Genomic DNA, 19,222 nt, shown 5'->3' with positions numbered 1-19,222 from the left:
ACTTGAGCTCTGAAGCATATTTGGACTCACAGCACACAGACAGGAGAGCAATTTATCAGTTGTTTCTCACGCAAAAGGGAAGGACCAGGTTAGAAAGGGGATGGAGAAGGCCAACTAACTGGGCCGCTCCCCTAGGACAGTGCGCACCTCTTTCCAACTCAGCTATGATCACAAAGCTCTGCAGGGCTAAATAGCCCCGGAGAAGGCTGCAGAAACTGCAGTGAAAAAAAACCCAAACCAGTATTCAGCGTCTCCTTACAGGGAAGGATGTTCTTGTAGCGATTCTTAGCCTTGTTCTCTGGTCGCTGTCCCTCCTTCCTGGGGTAGAGGAGCTTGCACTCTTGCTGCTGCAGCATCTGTGGAGCAAAGCACACAAGAACAAACTGTTCTAGGAGATAAGGAGAGTCAGAAGCAAAGGAAGGGCTCTTTCGACTAGCTGCTTGGCTTCCTAATGCTGAGAAGAGCAGAGGGAGTGCCGGCAGGAAGGGAAAGGGAGCCAAGAAGCAGCTTGATGAGAGAGTTAATGAGGGGAGAAGGCACAAATCCTTGCAGGGAAAAAAAGGCATGCATTTCTAGGATGAGGAAGGAGAAACGGCCTTGAAGATGAGAAAAAGCAATGAATAAAAGGGCCACGAAGTAACTCAGCTGAACACAGAAAACAGGGAAAGGAGAAACAGTGTTGAGAAAAGGTCCTCAGCGCTGGAAAACCATGACACTCCCATGCAAACGTGGTATTCTTCACCCACAGGCACAAGCGGGACAGAGCACAGGAGCATCCTGTACCTCGAACTCTTCCCAGAACCCTTGCTTGGCCTTCTCCGTGTGATCTGCCATTTTGTTCAGCTCCTTCACTCTGTTCTCGATGTTAGCTGCGTTGATGCGCGTGGCATTGAATGGCTGAAGGATGAAGACAGAATAGGAACCACTTTCAATAACAGAAAGATAATCTTCCCCCTCAAAAAAAATAGTTCCCGAATCCCTGGGGGTATTGGCAGGAGCTGGGTCCATTCCTGAGACCTTGAGTGTGGGGCCAGGGACCTCTCTGGCAAGTGTGAGCCTGGACAAGCATGACGAGTGGCCAGCGGGACGTTCTGTGGGCGGGGAGCTCCCAAAGGGCAGGGGCAGATCTGTTCACTCGCCCACGAGTTTGGGCAAGCCCAGAACCAACAAATATGTGCTAGAGCAGCTATTACCTGCTTCAGATGAACCACAGCTCCAGATTTCTCCACCATGGGGTTCTTCTTATAGTGCTCCACCAGGTCCGTGAGCGTGTCGAACCTCTCTCCTCCGCCCACGTCATACTTCCCGTCCGGCTGCAGGAGAGAATGGCAAAACCACAGCGAGCGTCAGATGCACGGCTCCCAGCTGGGTCACCCACCCAACCCCTACGGCAGGGCGAGCAGGGACAGCCCTGCGCCCAGCTCTGGAGCCCTCAGCACAGGACAGACCTGGAGCTGTGGGAGCAGGGACAGAGGAGGCCCCAGCAACGATCTGAGGGCTGGAGCACCTCTGCTGTGAGGAAAGGCTGGGAAAGTTGGGGCTCCTCAGCCTGGAGAAGAGCAGGCTCCAGGTAGACCTTAGAGCAGCCTGCCAGTAGTTAAAGGGGGCCTACAACAAAGCTGGAGAGGGACTTTTGACAAGGGCATGGAGTGATAGGACAAGGGGCAATAGCTTGAAACTGAAAGAGGGTAGATTTAGATTAGATATAAGGAAGAAATTCTTTACTCTGAGCGTGGTGAGGCCCTGGCCCAGGTTGCCCAGAGGAGCTGTGGCTGCTCCTTCCCTGGCAGTGTTCAAGGCCAGGTTGGACGGGGCTTGGAGCAACCTGGTCTGGTGGAAGGTGTCCCTGCCCATGGCAGGGGGTGTGGAACGAGATGATTTATAAGCTCCCTTCCAACCCAAACCATTCTGTGATTCTATGATTTCCCACCTGGTAGTGGATCATCACGTGGGTCACATGTGGTTTGCGGTCCCCGGTCTCCATCTTATCCTCATTTGTCAGCACCGACAATACAAAGTCTCCTGGTTTGCTCTGGCTCTCCCGCACCAGAAAGCTGCCTGGTTTCCCCTTCTCTGTCAGGAGCTTCTCTGCCTCCTTGCCAGTGAGGTGCCCGTGGTACCACCTGAGGAGCAGCAATGGAGAGCGAGGTCAGCTCAGAAACGTACACAGCATTGCCTTTAGACAACAGCTACGCTCACTGCTGGGGAGGGTGCTGATGGGAAACCCATTTCCAGGCTCCCAGTCCGACTGCTCGACCCACTGGCACGACACTGGCTTGAGTTACTTTAGAAACCGTCCCCAGTGACTCTCCTCCAGCACTTGGCAGCGTCACATCAATACTTTAGCCCGAGGCTGGAAGTGTCAGGACTTTGCTCAATCCTCCAGCCAAATGTGAAATGGCATCAGTATATTAAACTGCCACGTGATGTATGACAAGCACTGTCATCCAGGGATAGGGCTCTGACGAAGCTACAAGAAACACGATTCTGGCAGTTCTTACTTGAAGGTGGCTACGTTTTCCTTTATTTTTTAATATGGAAGAAGAAGAACACTTGGAAGTCAGCAGTATCAGCCACGAGCATGGACAACACTGACCAGGAACCAGATGCTTCAATGGAGTTTGGGAATGACTTTCGGAAGGGTCCTCCCTAGCTGCAGTTACTGCTGCTCCCCTCCCAGGCCACCGACCCCAGCTCAGGTCTGGCTGAGGGACAGCAGAAGCGTCCTGCACACTTGCTTGGAGGGGCAAAACCGGGCTCCCCGCCGTGCCCAGGAGGCTTCTCCCCCTCCAGCCCTGCCTGCGGCCGTGTCTCCGGCCAGGGGCAATTACAGCTTGCTGAGGTTGGTGCTCAGCTCTTTCTAAGCCTCACTGCGTGGGCATGAGTTGCTCCACCTCTCCATCTGTGTACATCTTGCATGCACGTGCCCCGGTTTCTCCATCTAATCCCTCACAATCCTTTTTCTTGGTCTGCTGACACGCTTACGCTGCGGTCCTGATGAACTGCAAGCTACCTTTGAACCGGCTCGGTCAGAAGCCTGTAGCCACAACGCCTTGGGGTTAAGCACAGAGTCATCAGTGGTGTTCCTGGGCATGTCCTCTGCGGCTCAAGCACCAGCCGTACCGTGCTAGCTCGGTGCCCCGGCTCAGCAGCTCACCTACCCAGGGCAGGCACGCCTCACGGGCTAGCACCAAGCTACGGCCTCCCGTAGATACAAACCACAGCTTGGAGCGAAGCAGAGTTTCTTTTTGCCTCAGAGCCTTCGATTCCCACACTCCAATGCCCAGCTGTGGCTCTAGGCAGATGCCACAGGTCCCACTTCGAAGACGCTGGCTCCAGGAATTCAAAATAACCTTCCAGGACGATGCAATGGCATCACATCAGGTCTCAGCAACTTTGTCCCATGGGATGAAGTTTACAGAACAGCAGTCAGTGATGCTGGGCTTTTCGAGTCCCGACTCAGCATGCTGCGAGCCATTTCAAGCCTGACTGGGAAGACCTGTAAAGACCAAGACTCCTTCCCGCAGGCTTGAGAAGGCATCAGGAACACAGGCTGTAGGAGCTGTCCTGCTGCCGAGGGCAGAACAGCCCATCTCTGGTGAAGCATCTCGGCATCTGCTCACAGCATTGCTGCTGTTCAGGCCCAGGTCTTGGAAATACCGCTGCCCTGACGCATCCCGCCATGACACCAGCGTCATTTCGTATATTTAGAGGACCTGGACCCTTTCGGCTCCCTTCTCCCTAATGCTGTAGATATGTGGTCTGGAGCAGAAATCTTTATGGACCTTCCCTGCCAAGCCAGACTTTCCTTGGCAGCAGAAGAGGGGGAAACCCAGCTGAAGGGGGTTTCCACTTTTCCAGAGCTTCTGCTAACACCAGCGGCTGCCCGGCCGCTTTTCACACTGCGGTCTGGAAGGAGCAAAGAAACCTCCCTGGCAACAAGGGAGCAGATGAGCTGGAGGGACTTCCCAGCGCCTCGGCTCCATTTCAGGAACCCAGACTAGTCACAGCTTCGCCTTACCCCAGCTGCTAAAGTTAGAGTAACCGTGGGCCCGCTTTGGCATCGCCAGCCGCCTGACGAGGCGTTCCCCTTTCCAACCCACCCTGTCAGCCGCTGCGTATGACCCTGGGGAAACTGAGGGGAAGGAAAAGGAAAAAAGGGGTCACTGGAGCATCACAGACAAAGGGGTGGAAGAAGGTCGTCAGTCAGCTGGTGGAAACATCCCAGAGTAGCCCGAGGCAAGCCACTTCTCGCAGCAAGTCAGCCACCCCCATCCCTGCGAGACACCAGCGTGTTGCTACCGGGATGACCAGCAGTTACAGACCGAGATGGGATGGGGGAAGACTTTTTTCAGGGCATTTCGACCCAGCATTCTGCAGGCAGACACAAGTCACTCACAAGTGTCTTGCTTCTGTTAAAGCCAAAGCTGTGTGCCTCTGAGGACATGCCTGTGGGACCCTTTGCAGATGGGCTCACGCTGCTCACGTTGGATGGGGCTCTGAGCAACCTGACGTGGTTGACGATGTCCCTGCTCATTGCAGGGGGGTTGGGCTAGATGACCTGTAATCGTCCCTTCCATCCCAAACTATTCTATGATTCTATGTTCCTAGTTGCCTCAAAGCTGAAAAAAGCTTATTAGCACACGCTGACACCGAGCAAGGATCAGCTTCAGGGCCTTGCTAGGGTTACCCAGCCAGCTCCTGCTCATGCCTGCACGCAGAGTAGCCAAGGAACCATATCCCAGAGACGTGCAGCTTTTGGCTCCTGAAACCTAAATCACACCCCAACACACACTGTTTGGGGCTCCCTTTTAAACCCAGACCGGGTTGGGGAGACGGTTGGGCAGACAGCATCACCAACCCCGGGAGAGGCTGCCGGAGACCGCGTCTTACCTCTCTGAGGTGGGGTCCTGGCAGTTGAGAGGGTACTTGAGCTCGATGACATTGCTGTTCTTCTCCCGCAGCAGCCCCTGCTGCTCCGTGTAGTACTGCACCAGCTCTGCGAGCGTGGCAAACTTCTCGCCTCCGTACAGGTCGTAGTAATCCCCCGTGTTCTGGATCTTGATGTGGGTCACCTCATCGTTTCTTCTGAGGAAGGCAGGCAAACAAGACAGTAAGCATGAGGGAATGGCAGCCCCGCACCAGCCTGCAGACCCAGCTGCCTCTGCCAGCAGCACCCAGGGCTCTCCGCTCGTGCTGGCCACACTTCGACCGCACGGGAAGGGATGGATGCTCTGTGGCCAAGGTTACTCAGCCAAGAACCGATTTGGTACCTCACAAGCTCCCAACTTGCTCTGCTTCCCAGACAACCTCACACAGAGGAGGTGAATAATTCCTCCTCTGCCATCTCTTCCACCTCCTACACTACTTACCCTCCCGGCTGCATGAGGCTCTGATCTCACTCTGGTTCACAGTGAACAGTTTTCTATGCACAGGGGTACTCACTAGCATCTAATCATTAAAAAAAAAAACAAACCAAAAATGGAAACAATTCACCCAGACCGATATATTTCCTGATATTTGCAAACCGTATAAACTGTACTGAAAGGGTTAATGCTTTCCTCTCTCCAATGGTGAGGCTCAAGGGAATATGGCTGGGTGCCTTCATCAGCCTGTTCCAAGAGCCCCCGCAACCCGGCAAAGCCCAGTCTCCTTCCTCAGAAGGCCACGCTAACCTCTGCGAGGCAGGTTAATTGTATTTTAAATGCACTTAGCAGCAGCCCCCCCGAGCCGGGGAGACATGGCTGGAAGCCCGGGGCTTGATGGACGAGCTGGGTCTGAGAGAGGTTCGTAAATCTGGGCAAATTTCTCGTTCTTTGCCGTGCTGAGCTGCTCCCAGCCTCTCTCAATTTGTTGCCAAAGCAACCGTGACAGCGAGATGCAGGAGACTCAAGGCGGTATAAGCAGCGTACCTACCAGGTCAGACAGAAAAGCCATTTCACTGAGCGGGGAATTAGAAAAACCACGCTGCTCTGTGCACGAGGTTAAATGGAAGGAAGAGCGGGATCCATGGCAAGGGGCTCTGGGGCTCTCACTAGTGACACTGCTCCCTTCTCCGCTGTCTTTCTGCAGCTGGGTACAGCCCCCGCAGCAATGCAGCGACAGACCAGACATCTGGATGGTGTAGTCCCACCCCGGACTCCATCCCAGCTGCTAAAGAAGACTCAGTGTAGAATCAGCAATTCCAGTTCGTGGTCACACAGCCCTTCTCGGATGCTTTGTCTGGCATGGAGGTGATTTCCAGTGAGTGCCGACAACCAACCGAGCGTGAACAGAGACAGCATCCACAGCATTACTGTCATCCCACATGAACAGCAGAACAAAACCAGCAGAAGACTGACAAACAGGCCTGAGGTGTGAAAAATCTGCATCTGGAGCCTGAACAGCCACGCTACACCTTGACAACAAGGTCTTGGAGACGGAACCCAGCTGTCTGTTCTATAGGAAGCCGATGCGTGGCACTGCTGGGTATGTAGAGAGACACGGTTAACTCTTCCCGGTCTATCTGCTATGTACAGTTCCGACCTGGCCCGCCACGCCAACTCCAGCTGTCCTACGGGCAGAGACTTTAAAGTTTGGCAATATTTGCATCTAGGGCACGAGCAGAACTCACTAGATGGAAACAAAAACTGGCTGTGAAATTCAGACCCCCGCCAGCGCTCCGCCGCCAGCGCCTCTTCTCCGCGAGGAGCTAGCACACGAAGCGCTTCGCCCTTTCATGCCAGCTGCCGGACGTGCGAGGCCTCTGTGCAGCACAGAAGGCAGCAGAAGTGGTTTTGCCACTTGGCCCGAGGCTCAAAAGCTCCCTTCTTTCCACAGCTCCGGCCCCACATCCCAACCCCACTGCAGAGCCACAAAGGCTCCGTTCACAGACACCCCCCTCCCCCCCAACCCTAAGGCCTCCGAGCACTTCAGGGATGAAAAGCAGAGAGATAATCAGGGTCATTTATCCCATGAGCCCCCAAGGTCATGCGAAACACAAAGGGCATTGATGATCCCCGTTTGGTTTCCTTCCCATTTTCTCCTCTCCAAGCTTGCGTCACCTCTGCGGCTCCACACTGGGCAGCAGCACCGCGCTGCACAGTAGCAGCATCCATTAAAGCGTGCCCTCGACGTGCTGGCTGCTGAAATAAAGCACAAAGGAGACGCCCAAAGACCTCAGCTGCCCTGTGCCGGAGGGCATGGCTACTTCTAACAGACACGCCGCGCTCATACAGGGATGAGGCACTGCTTAATAGCAGATGCCAGCTTTTTTGGCAGCTTCAGACAAGGGAGAGTTGCCTCCGTTCCAAGCTAAGCTTCTTTACGCTATCAGCAGAACTCCTTATCTAGCTATCCAGGAGGGTTTCTTGATCCGTGATATTCCACCTTGTGAATCTGTGTCCACACTGCAGTGACCACCAGCGTAAGGGCAGTCTGCTCTTCTCTGCAGCAGAGCACAGTCAATAAGAGGACTCGCAAAGAACCTAAAACAGACCCTTTGTTGTCACCAAAGGCAGAAGAGCCACTTCAAATGTCAGAAATACACTCGCTGGTTGCATCCCCAAAGTCTCTTTTGATCATGTGCTTTTCCTGCCTGCGTCAGAGAAAGCCCAGAACTTCACAGCATGCCTATCTGACTGCTCTGACAAGCTGCAAAGAGCAACCCCCAAACCCCCAAAGGTTCTCGATGGATAAAACAAGAAGATTCTCCCACAGGGTTTAAAATCTTCACTGAATGTTTGCTTTCAATTAAATGAGAGCTTCTTCTCTCAGAGAAAACTCACTCTCCACCAATATAACACAACAGAACCAACTGACATTTGCACGCAACTTCAAAGGTACAACCAATGAATTCTAGAGATTAGGTATGGGTTTCAAATTCTTTACACCCCATTCCTTGGAAGAAGCAACTCAGCTGACTGCTCAGTGTCGGTGTTAGGAGCTCTGGAAGGTGCATCGAGGAGACCGAGGACATCCCAGTACTCAGCAAACCCACACATTGTTGCTCTTTCCCTATAGGGCATTTATGCTTTTTGCATTCCTGAAGGTGCTTCCCGCTCCAAAGAGGCCCAGCCTTTTGCCCTGGGAAGGGACGTGAAGCACAGGGCATCTGCCATCAGAAGGAGACTTTCACCTCACTCCTCTTCCCTGCCAAACTTGTAAAGAGCAGCCAACACGAGCACGAGTAAGCCAACGGTATTCATCCTTAGAATTACATCTCTAACTGAACAATCTGCCTCCAAATAAATTCAAGCCATTCCAGGACAAAAGTAAGATGTTCTCAGAGGAGAACATGCTTTCGTAAGGAAGGAAGGGTCTTGTGATAAAAGCACTTAGACAAGATTTGATGGTCTGATGTTCAGCACCTTCTCAGAGGCTCGCAAGGTGACTCCGGGCCCATCGCTTGTTTCCTGGCTGTAACATCAAGACAGTGTGTCCCCGAGTTGGCTGGCCCACCTTGGAAGCAGCAGAATCAAGCACACCTCTCACTGAGTATTTGTGCAGGCCTGGATTCTAGGGCCTTAATAGCTAGGTGCTACTACGATGAGCCACCAGGACAACTGTTGTAGAGAAGAGCCTCTTTCAAGCCATCCCTTCTTCTCCAGGCCCAACTTTCTCCCTGTGCTACATCTGTTTGGGCGAGTTGCTGCCTGTGGACAATGCAACACCTCTGTAGTACTGATTTACTCCTTTTTGCAGAGTATGTGCTCTACAGGACTCTACAGGACATAAAATCCTCCTTGACTGCACATCTTCACCTGTACCCAGAGTGCATTCGAACACGCCTTTTGGAAAGACAAAAAAAAAGTCCAGTTAAATACAGGAATGCTCAGTGGAAGCTTTAACAGGGAAACCACCCTGGGACACTGCCGCTCTAACAAGAGTTTGCTACCCAGAAGCACTTTGTACCGTATGCCGTGAAGGAGGAGAAGACCCCTGCCCTTACAATGTGACGCAGTTACCGAGTGAACAGGGTCTCTAACGGACGGCTCTTCACTCTCTTGGCATCTGCATTTCTGTCCTGGCCACAGGCCAAGCACCACTTGGGCAAACTTTCAACGTGCCTCTCCCTTGTGTTCCCAGACCCGGCCAAATCTCTAAGAAGTTGTTCGCTTTCTTCAGAAGTGATTCTGAATACTTGGTCTGCTGAAAACTTGCTCTGGCAGATTCAGGCAAGCACTGAAGGCTGGAAACATAGAATCACAGGATCATTCAAGGTTGGACATGGGGCATTTCCTGCGTGGCCTCCCACATTTCTCCCCCAGCAGCGTTCACTTTCAAGAGGAGGTCTATTTTCTTAACAACGACGATTAAAATTTGGAAGACTCAATATCAAAAGCAAACCCAGTGCCAGGTCCTTCTAGGAAATGAGATGTGACATAGCATACACGAAAGGCAAGGAAGCTTTTTTAACAGCCGCTCATCAGAACTGCAACATGCAAATAAACTCTGCTGGCATCCTCCAAAATCCCCGAACCAGCAGGCTCTGCTCCCACTGCCCAGAACAGCTCCCACCGCTCTCCTGCCGGCCCCGCTCCAACCCACAGCCCCTTCCAGGCTCAGAAGCCAAGGTGTTCCTCCAAACAGACCCATTCATGAAGGTTTCGTGAGCTGCTCTAAAGCAATCACATGGCATTGGAGTAGTTGCTACCCTTGGCAAACACCAGTGCTCATAACCTGCAGGAGCTGACTGGGGACCTAATAAATGCTTATAAATATCTCAGGAGGACGGGGCCAGATGCTTTTCAGTGGTGCCCAGCGACAGAACAAGGGGCAACGGGCACAAACTGAAGCAGAGGAAGCTCCAGCCGAACCCGAGGAAGAACTTCTTCCCTCTGAGGGTGACGGAGCCCTGGCCCAGGCTGCCCAGGGAGGCTGTGGAGTCTCCTTCTCTGGAGATATTCCAGCCCCACCTGGACGCGGTGCTGTGCAGCCTGCTCTGGGTGACCCTGCTTGGGCAGGGGGTTGGGCTGGGTGACCCACAGAGGTCCCTTCCAACCCCCACCATTCTGTGATTCTGTGATCCCGGCAATGAGGAAAATCACCCACGTGAAGTGACCCACTGATACAGAGCTGTCTGCTTGTCTGGGTTGAGGCAACACTGGAATACGTGCAGAGAGCAGCACAGCAGCAACTGCACGGAACAAAACAAGATGGCTCACGGATGGACACAGCGGATATTACTACAGCCTTACTCAGAATGACGCTCCGTCATCATTACATGTCAGCTGAAGTTGCCACACCACTTTCCTCCCCGCTGATGTGCTCCACGTGTTTGCTGAAGTGCCCAAAGAATAAGATGAGACAATAAATCCAAATTCAGTGTCTAGTACTGACGTACCACCAGGGTTCCAAACAAAGGCTGCTCAGAAACACAGCCCGCTTGGCACGGGACTACGGCAGATGTGTCTGATCCTCTGGGTGGAACAAGCTCTTGAACCCATCTGCAGAGATGTCCCAAGCAGAAGCATGTTTCAGAAGAGAAAGGGCTGATGAAAGGAGTCACATCTGGCCAACTACAAGCTGCCACCAGTTTGGACTTAGAGCTGAGGATTTTTCTGAGAGTTTTTTCTATTATTTTAAGAGCAGGACAAACATCATCCGTTCATTAACTGTATCGTGTCCTCTCCATGCGGCTTGCCTCTTAAGAGCTGAAAAAACAAAGCCCTGTGAAGACTTGTTGCTGTGATGGTAAAGGCTGAAAGAGCGCACAGAGGTAAAGAAAGAATGGGAAAGGAGCCACAGAGTTTCATGGAAACCTTCTCCTAATTTCTGCAGCATTATTTCCTACCCTCTCTTCAGGGACACGTATCTGGACGCACACCAGCACATGGTCACTTGGTGTGTGGTCTGGTCAGCCAAAGCTCCACAGCCTCCTTTCTCTTCAGCCCACATCCTCTTGGTAATTAAATGAAGCTGCCTTTCCCCTCACTGGCTTTCTAAAACTCTGGAAGAAGCTGAAGGTGGGGCTGAAAGGAGGAGGAAGATGTTTTGATTATTTTCCTAAAGGTACTTTCTCCCAGCGACACCTCTATTTTTGGCACTTTCTCAAAGATGTCTGTATTGTTTCCTTTGAAAACATTATTTCTCAGAATGCAAACAAATCTACAGCCCTGTCCAGTTCAGAGTTTTAAAAAAAGAAAATAGCTCTGTCAGGATACAACTCAAGGTGAGAATCATAGCACGTTGTTCTGCGTGTTTGTGTAATGTAATGGGGAAACGGGAAAAGCCATCGGGGGAAGACAGCCACCCAAGTTCTCAGCTTTCACAGCACAGCATTCTATTGGGTGTTGCAGCTCTAATTCCCAAGAACATTTATGCAAGTTTTAGGGCCACCATCAGCGGGAAAAGACCATATCGCTCAGACAAAGTATAAGCAAAACCGGTCTACCTAACCAGTGACCACGTCCAAGGAAACCTTCCATGCCCAAGACCATAGGACAGCCCTTAAGTCAAGGAACAGAGGTGCGACGAGCCAGGAAGGAGCAAGGACTTGCAGGTAAAAGCAGTCAATGAAAGAGTTCTGTGCTTGTCTTCAATTCGCGACGCTTCAGAACTCAACACACTGCCTCTGAGGCCATGTGTCATGTTTAATGTGCTTTCCTGGAAACACGGTATGTGTCACAGCTTTGGTTTACTCAGAACTGAGTTGGTCAGACTTTCCACTGAGTTGCAATCTGTCGGTGGGCCGGGGTGGTATTGTTCGATACTGTGATATTAAGGCACGCTGTACTGCTCTGCTCTCGCATCTCACTGCTGCAGGGCACTGTTCGTGCATTAAGGGCATTAATTGGCTCGATCTTATGGCCAAAACCGTACTGTTATTAAATATTTACTGCAACACAAAGGTCTCCCTGCAGTAGGAAGTGGTCTAAACCCCCCCCAATAATCTGAATCTCATTTCCTCCGCCCTCCTCTGCTTTCTGCCACAGAGAAAGCAGAAAGGGCTAAAGAAATAATAGCGATAATAAAAAACTGCTCTGGGACTCCGTAGCCAGCCGTAGACGAGGGCAAGCTTCGATCCGCTCAGCCTCAACGCGTGTCGTGGCTGGAAGAGCGGAGGCAGTGGACCAGCGCGGGTGGAAGGCACCAACCCGCAGCAGCAGAAACACACGTGGCCTTCGGTTGGGGCACGGGGATGGAGCTAAGGGAAGAGAAACTATGCAAACTCGTGGGCTGAGTCCCCAGCAGAAGGCACGAGGGCAGTAACGCAGGTGTAGGAACTGGCCATGTACCCTGCTGTTTCAGGGTAATCATGCTGCTAGCTGGGTATCTTCCCACATCAGGCCACTGTTGCAGAGCCATAACCTGCGCCTGCTTGCACGCTGCCTGGCTAAGCAGGTGCTGCCAGTGCTTCGCTTGGCGATCAGACAACACCCTGACTCACAAAACTACACGAAGAGAGACAGCAAGCTCACATGGAGATAACCCCCCCGCTTTACACGTATTCCCTCGCTGTCACAGCTTGCTCAAGGCAGCTCTCCGTGACCGAGTTTATTTTCCATTCTAATTAGACAGCACTTCCTGCCTCTCTCATTAACTCACAGCCGCTTCTGATTGCGAGATTACTGGGGAGCTAGCGAAGTCGGATCCAAAGGCTCCCCACCCAGCCAAGGCACAGGGAAATCTGGATTTTTTTCCCTTCCGCCGCGCTGCTGTGGTCAGCCAGAGCCCTCAGAGGCAAAGGGTCGGCGGCTGGATTGTGCTCCCCAACACAAAAGGAAGCATTTAAAAAAATAAGGCAGCTGCAAACGCTCCCTCTTGCCAAGCTGAGAGATGACAGCACTTGGCAGAGAGAACTCCAGGTTAAAGTCCAGTGATGACTGCAAAGGGGGAAGAAATAAAGCCGAGAAGGGTTTTCTCCAAGCGGTTAAGGCAAGGAGGAGAGGGTAAAGCCTCACCAGAGCCAGCGGGCATTGCCACGCTGCTCCGACCGGCCGGCAGCTCCCGCAGCCCCGGCTGTGCCAGGAGAGGAGCACGGGGAGGGCCAGGGCTCAGACCACGTCCTCCGAGACGCCAGAGCCCTGCCAGGTGGGAACGCTCTGTCCGCGCCGTCATTCGCACAAAGCTTCTCTAAACACAACTGTTGGTCAAAGGATTTATAAACTCACTGGATTTTCCTAAACAAAATGAGGGTTGTTTAAATGAAACAGAAGTCACCACAAAAAAAAAACCAACAAAAAAAACCAACAGAGGTCTGTGTTACAAGTGCCTGCAGAAACCTCTGCTGAGCTATCTTCCCCACAAGGCACCGGCTGGGTGGCACTCATGGAAGGTTCACACCTTGAACCCACAACCTGCTCCTTTCATCTCAGGGACTCATCGGATCAACGTTACTCTTTGCCTCTTCCCTTCAGCTCACCTTCAGAGAGCTCTGCCCAGGGCATCTGCTCCACCGCGTCGTAAGGGGCTACGTTCACAGAGCCCATCGGCAGAGCTGCAGCCCTCCTTTGTGCCACTGCCTTGGTCCCACGGAACACGAGGGCACTTTAAAGGCGATGCACACGATGCTGCCTGGGAAAACAGCCACTGCGAGGCTGCTCAGCAAGCTCACTCCCTTGTGGAGGTGCTCATGGATCCCTTACAGACACAGAACACCAGCTACATGAAGTTCCTTTGGAGTGAGATGATTCATCCCTGCTGGGATTGAACACGCTCTCCCCAGGAACCTAAGCGGGCTCATCATCTTCCCTCCTCCGGCAACAACGGCTCCAGAGACACGTCCCAAGCACAGAGCCAGCCAGACAGGACAGAATCACAGAATTACAGACTGGCAGGGGTTGGAAGGGACCTCTGGGGGTCACCCAGCCCAACCCCCTGCCCAAGCAGGGTCACCCAGAGCAGGCTGCACAGCACCGCGGCCAGGTGGGTCTGGAATATCTCCAGAGAAGGAGACTCCACAGCCTCCCTGGGCAGCCTGGGCCAGGGCTCCGTCACCCTCAGAGTGAAAGGACAGCCCACAGGGATGAACAAACTGGGGAGCAGCAGCGTGTGGCTTTCAGCACAGCCCCTGCAGCGACGGGGAGAGTTCAGCGACCCTTGAACTCCGAGTGGTACCATAGAGAGGTCATCTCCCCTTGCACACAGGTCAATCGGAGCAGGGTGTGCTGGAGACTTCGAGGCAGCCCCTTCCTCCAGCCCTGGTCTGCTGCTTACCTGACGGAGAGTGTGAAATCTCCTGGGTTGCTCTTACTGGGTCGAGCCAAAAAGCTGCCATGGACACCCCTGGTCAGGAGCAGCTTCTCTGCCTCAATTCCGCTGATGTTGGGATGAAACCACCTGCAAAGTACAAACGTGAGCAGTAATTAGCCTGAGCCCGATCGCCTTCGCTGCTGCCCGAGGGGCAGACGCTACCCTCCGAGCTGCGAGGCAGGCGCAGAGCCCCAGTCCGACCCAGCAGCACACCCGCCTTCCTCCCCACCGAGTCACAGCAGCAGCTTGCACTCGGGAAAGCCCTCCGTTTGGATGTTACCGTGGAGATAGTCTTCTCAGACATCCATCAGGAGAGGTCTCTGTCCCAAAGGACTCTCCCCTCCTCTCCCTCAGCTCAGGCAAAGCAAGAGCCCTGCAAGCTTTCTGCAGCACAGACAGGAGATTTGCTCTCCAGAAGAAACCACCTGAGAAAAATCGCTTTGACTTTCCTGGCTCCGGGTCTGATCCTGGCCAGCTGCTTCCCAGCCGACCCCTACCAAGCTCAGACCCTCTGAGCTGTCACAGAATCACAGAATAGCAGGGGTTGGAAGGGACCTCCGTGGGTCATCTAGTCCAACCCCCCTGCCGAAGCAGGGTCACCTACAGTAGGCGGCACAGGATCTTGTCCAGCTGGGTCTTGAATATCTCCAGAGATGGAGACTCCACAACCTCCCTGGGCAGCCTGTTCCAGTGCTCCGTCACCCTCAGAGGGAAGAAGTTCTTCCTCATGTTCAGACGGAACTTCCTGTGCCTCAGTTTGTGCCCATTGCCCCTTGTCCTGTCGCTGGGCACCACTGAAAAGAGCTTGGCCCCATCCTCCTGACACCCACCCTGCAGATATTTGTAGGCATTTATAAGGTCCCCTCGCAGCCTTCTCTTCTCCAGGCTGAACAAGCCCAGTTCCCTCAACCTCTCCTCGTAGTGGAGATGCTCCAGTCCCCTCACCATCCTTATAGCCCTCTGCTGGACTCTCTCCAGTAGCTCTTCATCCTTCTTGAACTGGGGAGCCCAGAACTGGACACAGTACTCCAGATGAGGCCTCACCAGGGCAGTGTAGAGGGGAAGGAGAATCTCCCTCGTCCTGCTGGCCACACTCTTCTTGATGCACCCCAGGATCCCATTGGCTTTCTTGGCAGCCAGGGCACACTGCTGGCTCATGGTTAACCTGTCGTCACGTAGCTGACCCACGAACTGGGGCCAAGAAGAGACCTGCATCCCCGAGGGCACTTCAGGCATTTCTTTAAGGGCTTCCCCGCAGAAAAAACAGAAAAAGCTCCAATATCAAGAGCACTAAACCTCCTGTTCTCCCCAGCAAGAACACAAGCCTCAGGCCTTCGTTCTCTCCCATTTAAGATTTGTTACGAAGAGGGGATGCTCAGAGCTGGAGAGAAGAAAGGCTTTCCTTGGAGACTCTGTTTGGGAAGGAAAGGCACGCTCTGGTCTGCCATACTCTGCGGCAGCGACGAGCCCTGAGGCTACGAGAGGGTTTCTTAAGCGTTGGTGCAGACACAATGGCGAGCGCATGCTCCAGGATCTCCCTCTTTGCCCAGTCCACAGAAAACAACAAGTCCGCTCCAGCCCTGGCTAAGGCAGCTTTGACTCTTCAACTTCACATGAAGCAGCCGCTTTTTAACTCTAATTAGTCCTAGCTCAAGCTGCGGTGCTGCATCCACCCCTCCCAAGAGCACAGAGGAGAATGACCCCAACCCCACAAGTTCTCCATGCAGGACCGGTAAATAGCCAGGGAATCGCCGGAGCAGCTCGTGTACCTGGGCTTGTTCAGCCTGAAGAAGAGAAGGCTGCGAGGGGACCTTATATATACTTATAAATATCTGCAGGGTGGGTGTCAGGAGGATGGGGCCAGACTCTGTTCAGTGGTGCCCAGCAACAGGACAAGGGGCAACGGGCACAAACTGAAGCAGAGGAAGCTCCAGCTGAACATGAGGAAGAACTTCTTCCCTCTGAGGGTGACGGAGCCCTGGCCCAGGCTGCCCAGGGAGGCTGTGGAGTCTCCTTCACAGAATATCACAGAATAGTAGGGGTTGGAAGAGACCTCTGGGGGTCACCCAGTCCAACCCTCTGCCGAAGCAGGGTCACCCAGAGCAGGCTGCACAGCACCGCGTCCAGGCGGGTCTGGAATATCTCCAGAGAAGGAGACTCCACAACCTCCCTGGGCAGTCTGTTCCAGTGCTCTGTCACCCTCAGAGGGAAGAAGTTCTTCCTCTTGTTCAGACGGAAAATCTTCTCTGGAGATATTCAAGACCCGCCTGGACAAGGTCATCTACAGCCTACTGTAGGTGACCCTGCTTCGGCAGGAGGGTTGGACTGGGTGACCCACAGAGGTCCCTTCCAACCCCTGACATTCTGTGATTCTGTAAGAGAACACAGCAGAAAAGAGAGAGACAGCTCACCCTAAGGGGGGAAAAAAAAAAAGTCCTTAATCATATTGTGCGCTACTTTAATGTAATCTTTGTATTTTAAGTGTCATTGAACCGTCTGTGACCTCATTTCTGATGCTATCAGTCTTGATCAAGTTTTCTTGATGGCATCGCAAGAACTGGTGTTTCCCCAGGCTTTAATGCGTACTCAATACACATACTAGACCAACGATTTCCCACGTGGCACGAGTTTTACGGCTCATTTTTTCAGAACCCACTGAAAATCCACTTTCCAAACGCCAGGCTCCTTTGAGCAATGTCACAAGTCGCACAAAGAGCCCCCCGGACGAGAGCCACTCCGTTCCGAGAGCACCGCTCAGCTCTAGATCATCCTCCAGCAGACATTTCCACATGGGACTGCTGTAATATTTTTCACGAGCAAAGAGGAGCAGATGAGCCACCGCTAGCACTGTACGGTAACTGGAGTGCTTCTGGGCACGAGAGCAGGCTGCACACTGGAAACTCCCTGCGGAGTAAAGGACGATGCTGCCAGAGTTCGGCGGACGGGTCTGCAGCACCAGAAACACTTTGTAAGCTCGTTTCTTGCGTACGGCCTTCCGTGGATCCGATTAGCTAAGGTGCTGTCCCCCCAAAGGGTTTGCAAGTTCATCTCTTGGTGGTTGCTGAGAAATGTGTAACCTCGCATCTCGCCGAGCGCCTGCGTTAGGAAATACGCCCAGCGACTAAACCTACCAAGGCGAGCGCACGCACGCTCATTAGAGCGTGTTTGTCTCCGAGATACACATGGAAAAGGTCAAGAAATGTCACCATCTCCTCCACAATTTGGGATTTCCTCCCTCCCACCACAAGCCAAACAGTTTTGATTAAAGCTCCTTCAATTCTGGAGGAGGAGAGGTCTGTTAGGGAAGGGCCATGGAAACAGATGGCAAACAGGAATCCCAGCGCTTCCAAGCCCTGTGTTCCTGACATCACGGCACCGACACCCTTTCATAAATCCGCCGGCTGCGGGGCCAGCGCTTCACCGTGCCGCAAAACTGCTCCTGGCATAGGAGCAAACACCGCTAATGGGGCTTAATGGAGCTCAGGGACAAGGCAAAGCTGCCAAAGGCCACACAAACGTTTCCACTGGGTGCATAACGGCGATAAAACCAGCACAATGCTGCTAGCCAGAACAGAGTAGGAAAAACCTAAGGAAATATCTCCAGTAAAACGGCGGGATAAGAGCGTGCCAGCAGTGTCCTCCCAGGGGCGTACGCTCCTCAAAGCCCGCCCTGAGAACAGGCACCAGGCACCCCACAGCTCCCCTCACCCCCCATCGCCCAAGGCTCCCGTGTAAACGCTTCTCGTCCTGGGATGCAGCGTCTCGGCCGGAGCGATGCTGAGAACGGATAACTTGGTGTAGGTTGTCAGGATGAGGGCGGAGGGGCTGGGGCTGTAAATCTTCCTGCATCCAAGGCGCTGGGCTCCCGTGAGGAAGAAGGAAACAGGAACAAAAGAGCTTTCTGTCCAGCATCCCTCCGAGTGGAAGGATGGGAGGGACCATAACCCTCTTCCACAGGTACAAAAAAAAATCAATGTGCACCAGTCCCTTTTCAGCATCTTTTTCACGGTGAAATAAGCAATGAGCTGAGGAGAAAACCTTTGCAACCCTCACAAATAGAAGACGGGGGAAAGGCAATTCCCAAATTCAGCAGGTAAAAAAAAAAATAAAAGTAAGGAAAAAAGGGGAAAAAGCCCTCTGCAAGCAGACACGTCTCCCATGGATTTACAGAACAAAAAAAACTCCTCGCGCAGCTCGCCTTCGGAGGGCTGCGTACAGATGGGAACGCATTGCTTGGAGTTGGCTTCCCCGACGCTGCAGGCCTGTGGCATGATGGGGGTATTTTCAAATTCAGCATCATCTCCAGTTGGGAATTCCTGTCCTCAGGCTGAGCCCTTGCTCCCCAGAGGCTCTTCTGCCTGGACTACGCAGGAGTTTGCAAAACCCGCGAGGTTTGCTGCAGCTCGGAGAGCGACCAACGCCTCGGAGCCCGCCTCTCGCACTCACACCGATGGCCAGGTCCCAGCTCCATCCCCGTCCTCTTAAACGGCCGAACAAAAACCAGCAGCAAACCCAGCCGAAACAGAACTGAAGGCTCTTGGGGCTTGCGATGGTCGCCCCACAGAATCACAGAACGGCAGGGGTTGGCAGGGACCTCTGTGGGTCACCCAGCCCAACCCCCTGCCCAAGCAGGGTCACCCACAGCAGCCTGCACAGCACCACGTCCAGGCGGGTCTGGAATATCTCCAGAGAAGGAGACTCCACAGCCTCCCTGGGCAGCCTGGGCCAGGGCTCCGTTACCCTCAGAGGGAAGAAGTTCTTCCTCGGGTACAGCTGGAGCTTCCTCTGCTTCAGTTTGTGCCCGTTGCCCCTTGTCCTGTCGCTGGGCACCACTGAAAAGAGTCTGGCCCCATCCTCCTGACACCCACCCTGCAGATATTTGTAAGCTTTTCTAAGGTCCCCTCACAGCCTTCTCTTCTCCAGGCTGAACAAGCCCAGCTCCCTCAGCCTCTCCTCGTAGGAGAGATGCTCCAGTCCCCTCATCATCCTCGTAGCCCTCCGCTGGACTCTCTCCAGTAGTTCTTCATCTTTCTTGAAGTGGAGAGCC

General features: G+C 53.4%; 1 protein-coding gene across 4 annotated transcripts in view; it reads right to left on the bottom strand.

The window, feature by feature from the left end:
• Positions 1-19,222, bottom strand: part of LOC104336064 (tyrosine-protein phosphatase non-receptor type 11) — a 62,380-nt gene that overhangs the window by 8,567 nt on the left and 34,591 nt on the right. For all 4 annotated transcript variants that reach the window (XR_012765687.1, XM_075437394.1, XM_075437395.1 and 1 more), the window contains 6 exons: positions 14,140-14,262; positions 4,894-5,088; positions 1,931-2,123; positions 1,194-1,313; positions 784-897; positions 260-356 (listed from right to left, as the gene is read on the bottom strand). Coding sequence is in view for 3 of the 4 variants with exons in the window: in XM_075437394.1 (XP_075293509.1) it covers positions 260-356; positions 784-897; positions 1,194-1,313; positions 1,931-2,123; positions 4,894-5,088; positions 14,140-14,262 (842 nt within the window). In the remaining variant the exon portion in view is untranslated. The remainder of the gene's footprint in view (positions 1-259; positions 357-783; positions 898-1,193; positions 1,314-1,930; positions 2,124-4,893; positions 5,089-14,139; positions 14,263-19,222) is intronic.

This window comes from Opisthocomus hoazin, chromosome 16, assembly GCF_030867145.1.
Source record: "Opisthocomus hoazin isolate bOpiHoa1 chromosome 16, bOpiHoa1.hap1, whole genome shotgun sequence".
In the NCBI taxonomy this organism is placed as follows: Eukaryota; Metazoa; Chordata; class Aves; order Opisthocomiformes; family Opisthocomidae; genus Opisthocomus; species Opisthocomus hoazin.
The sequence above is the reverse complement of the archived record's forward strand: the minus strand, read 5'-3'. Positions and strand labels throughout refer to the sequence as shown.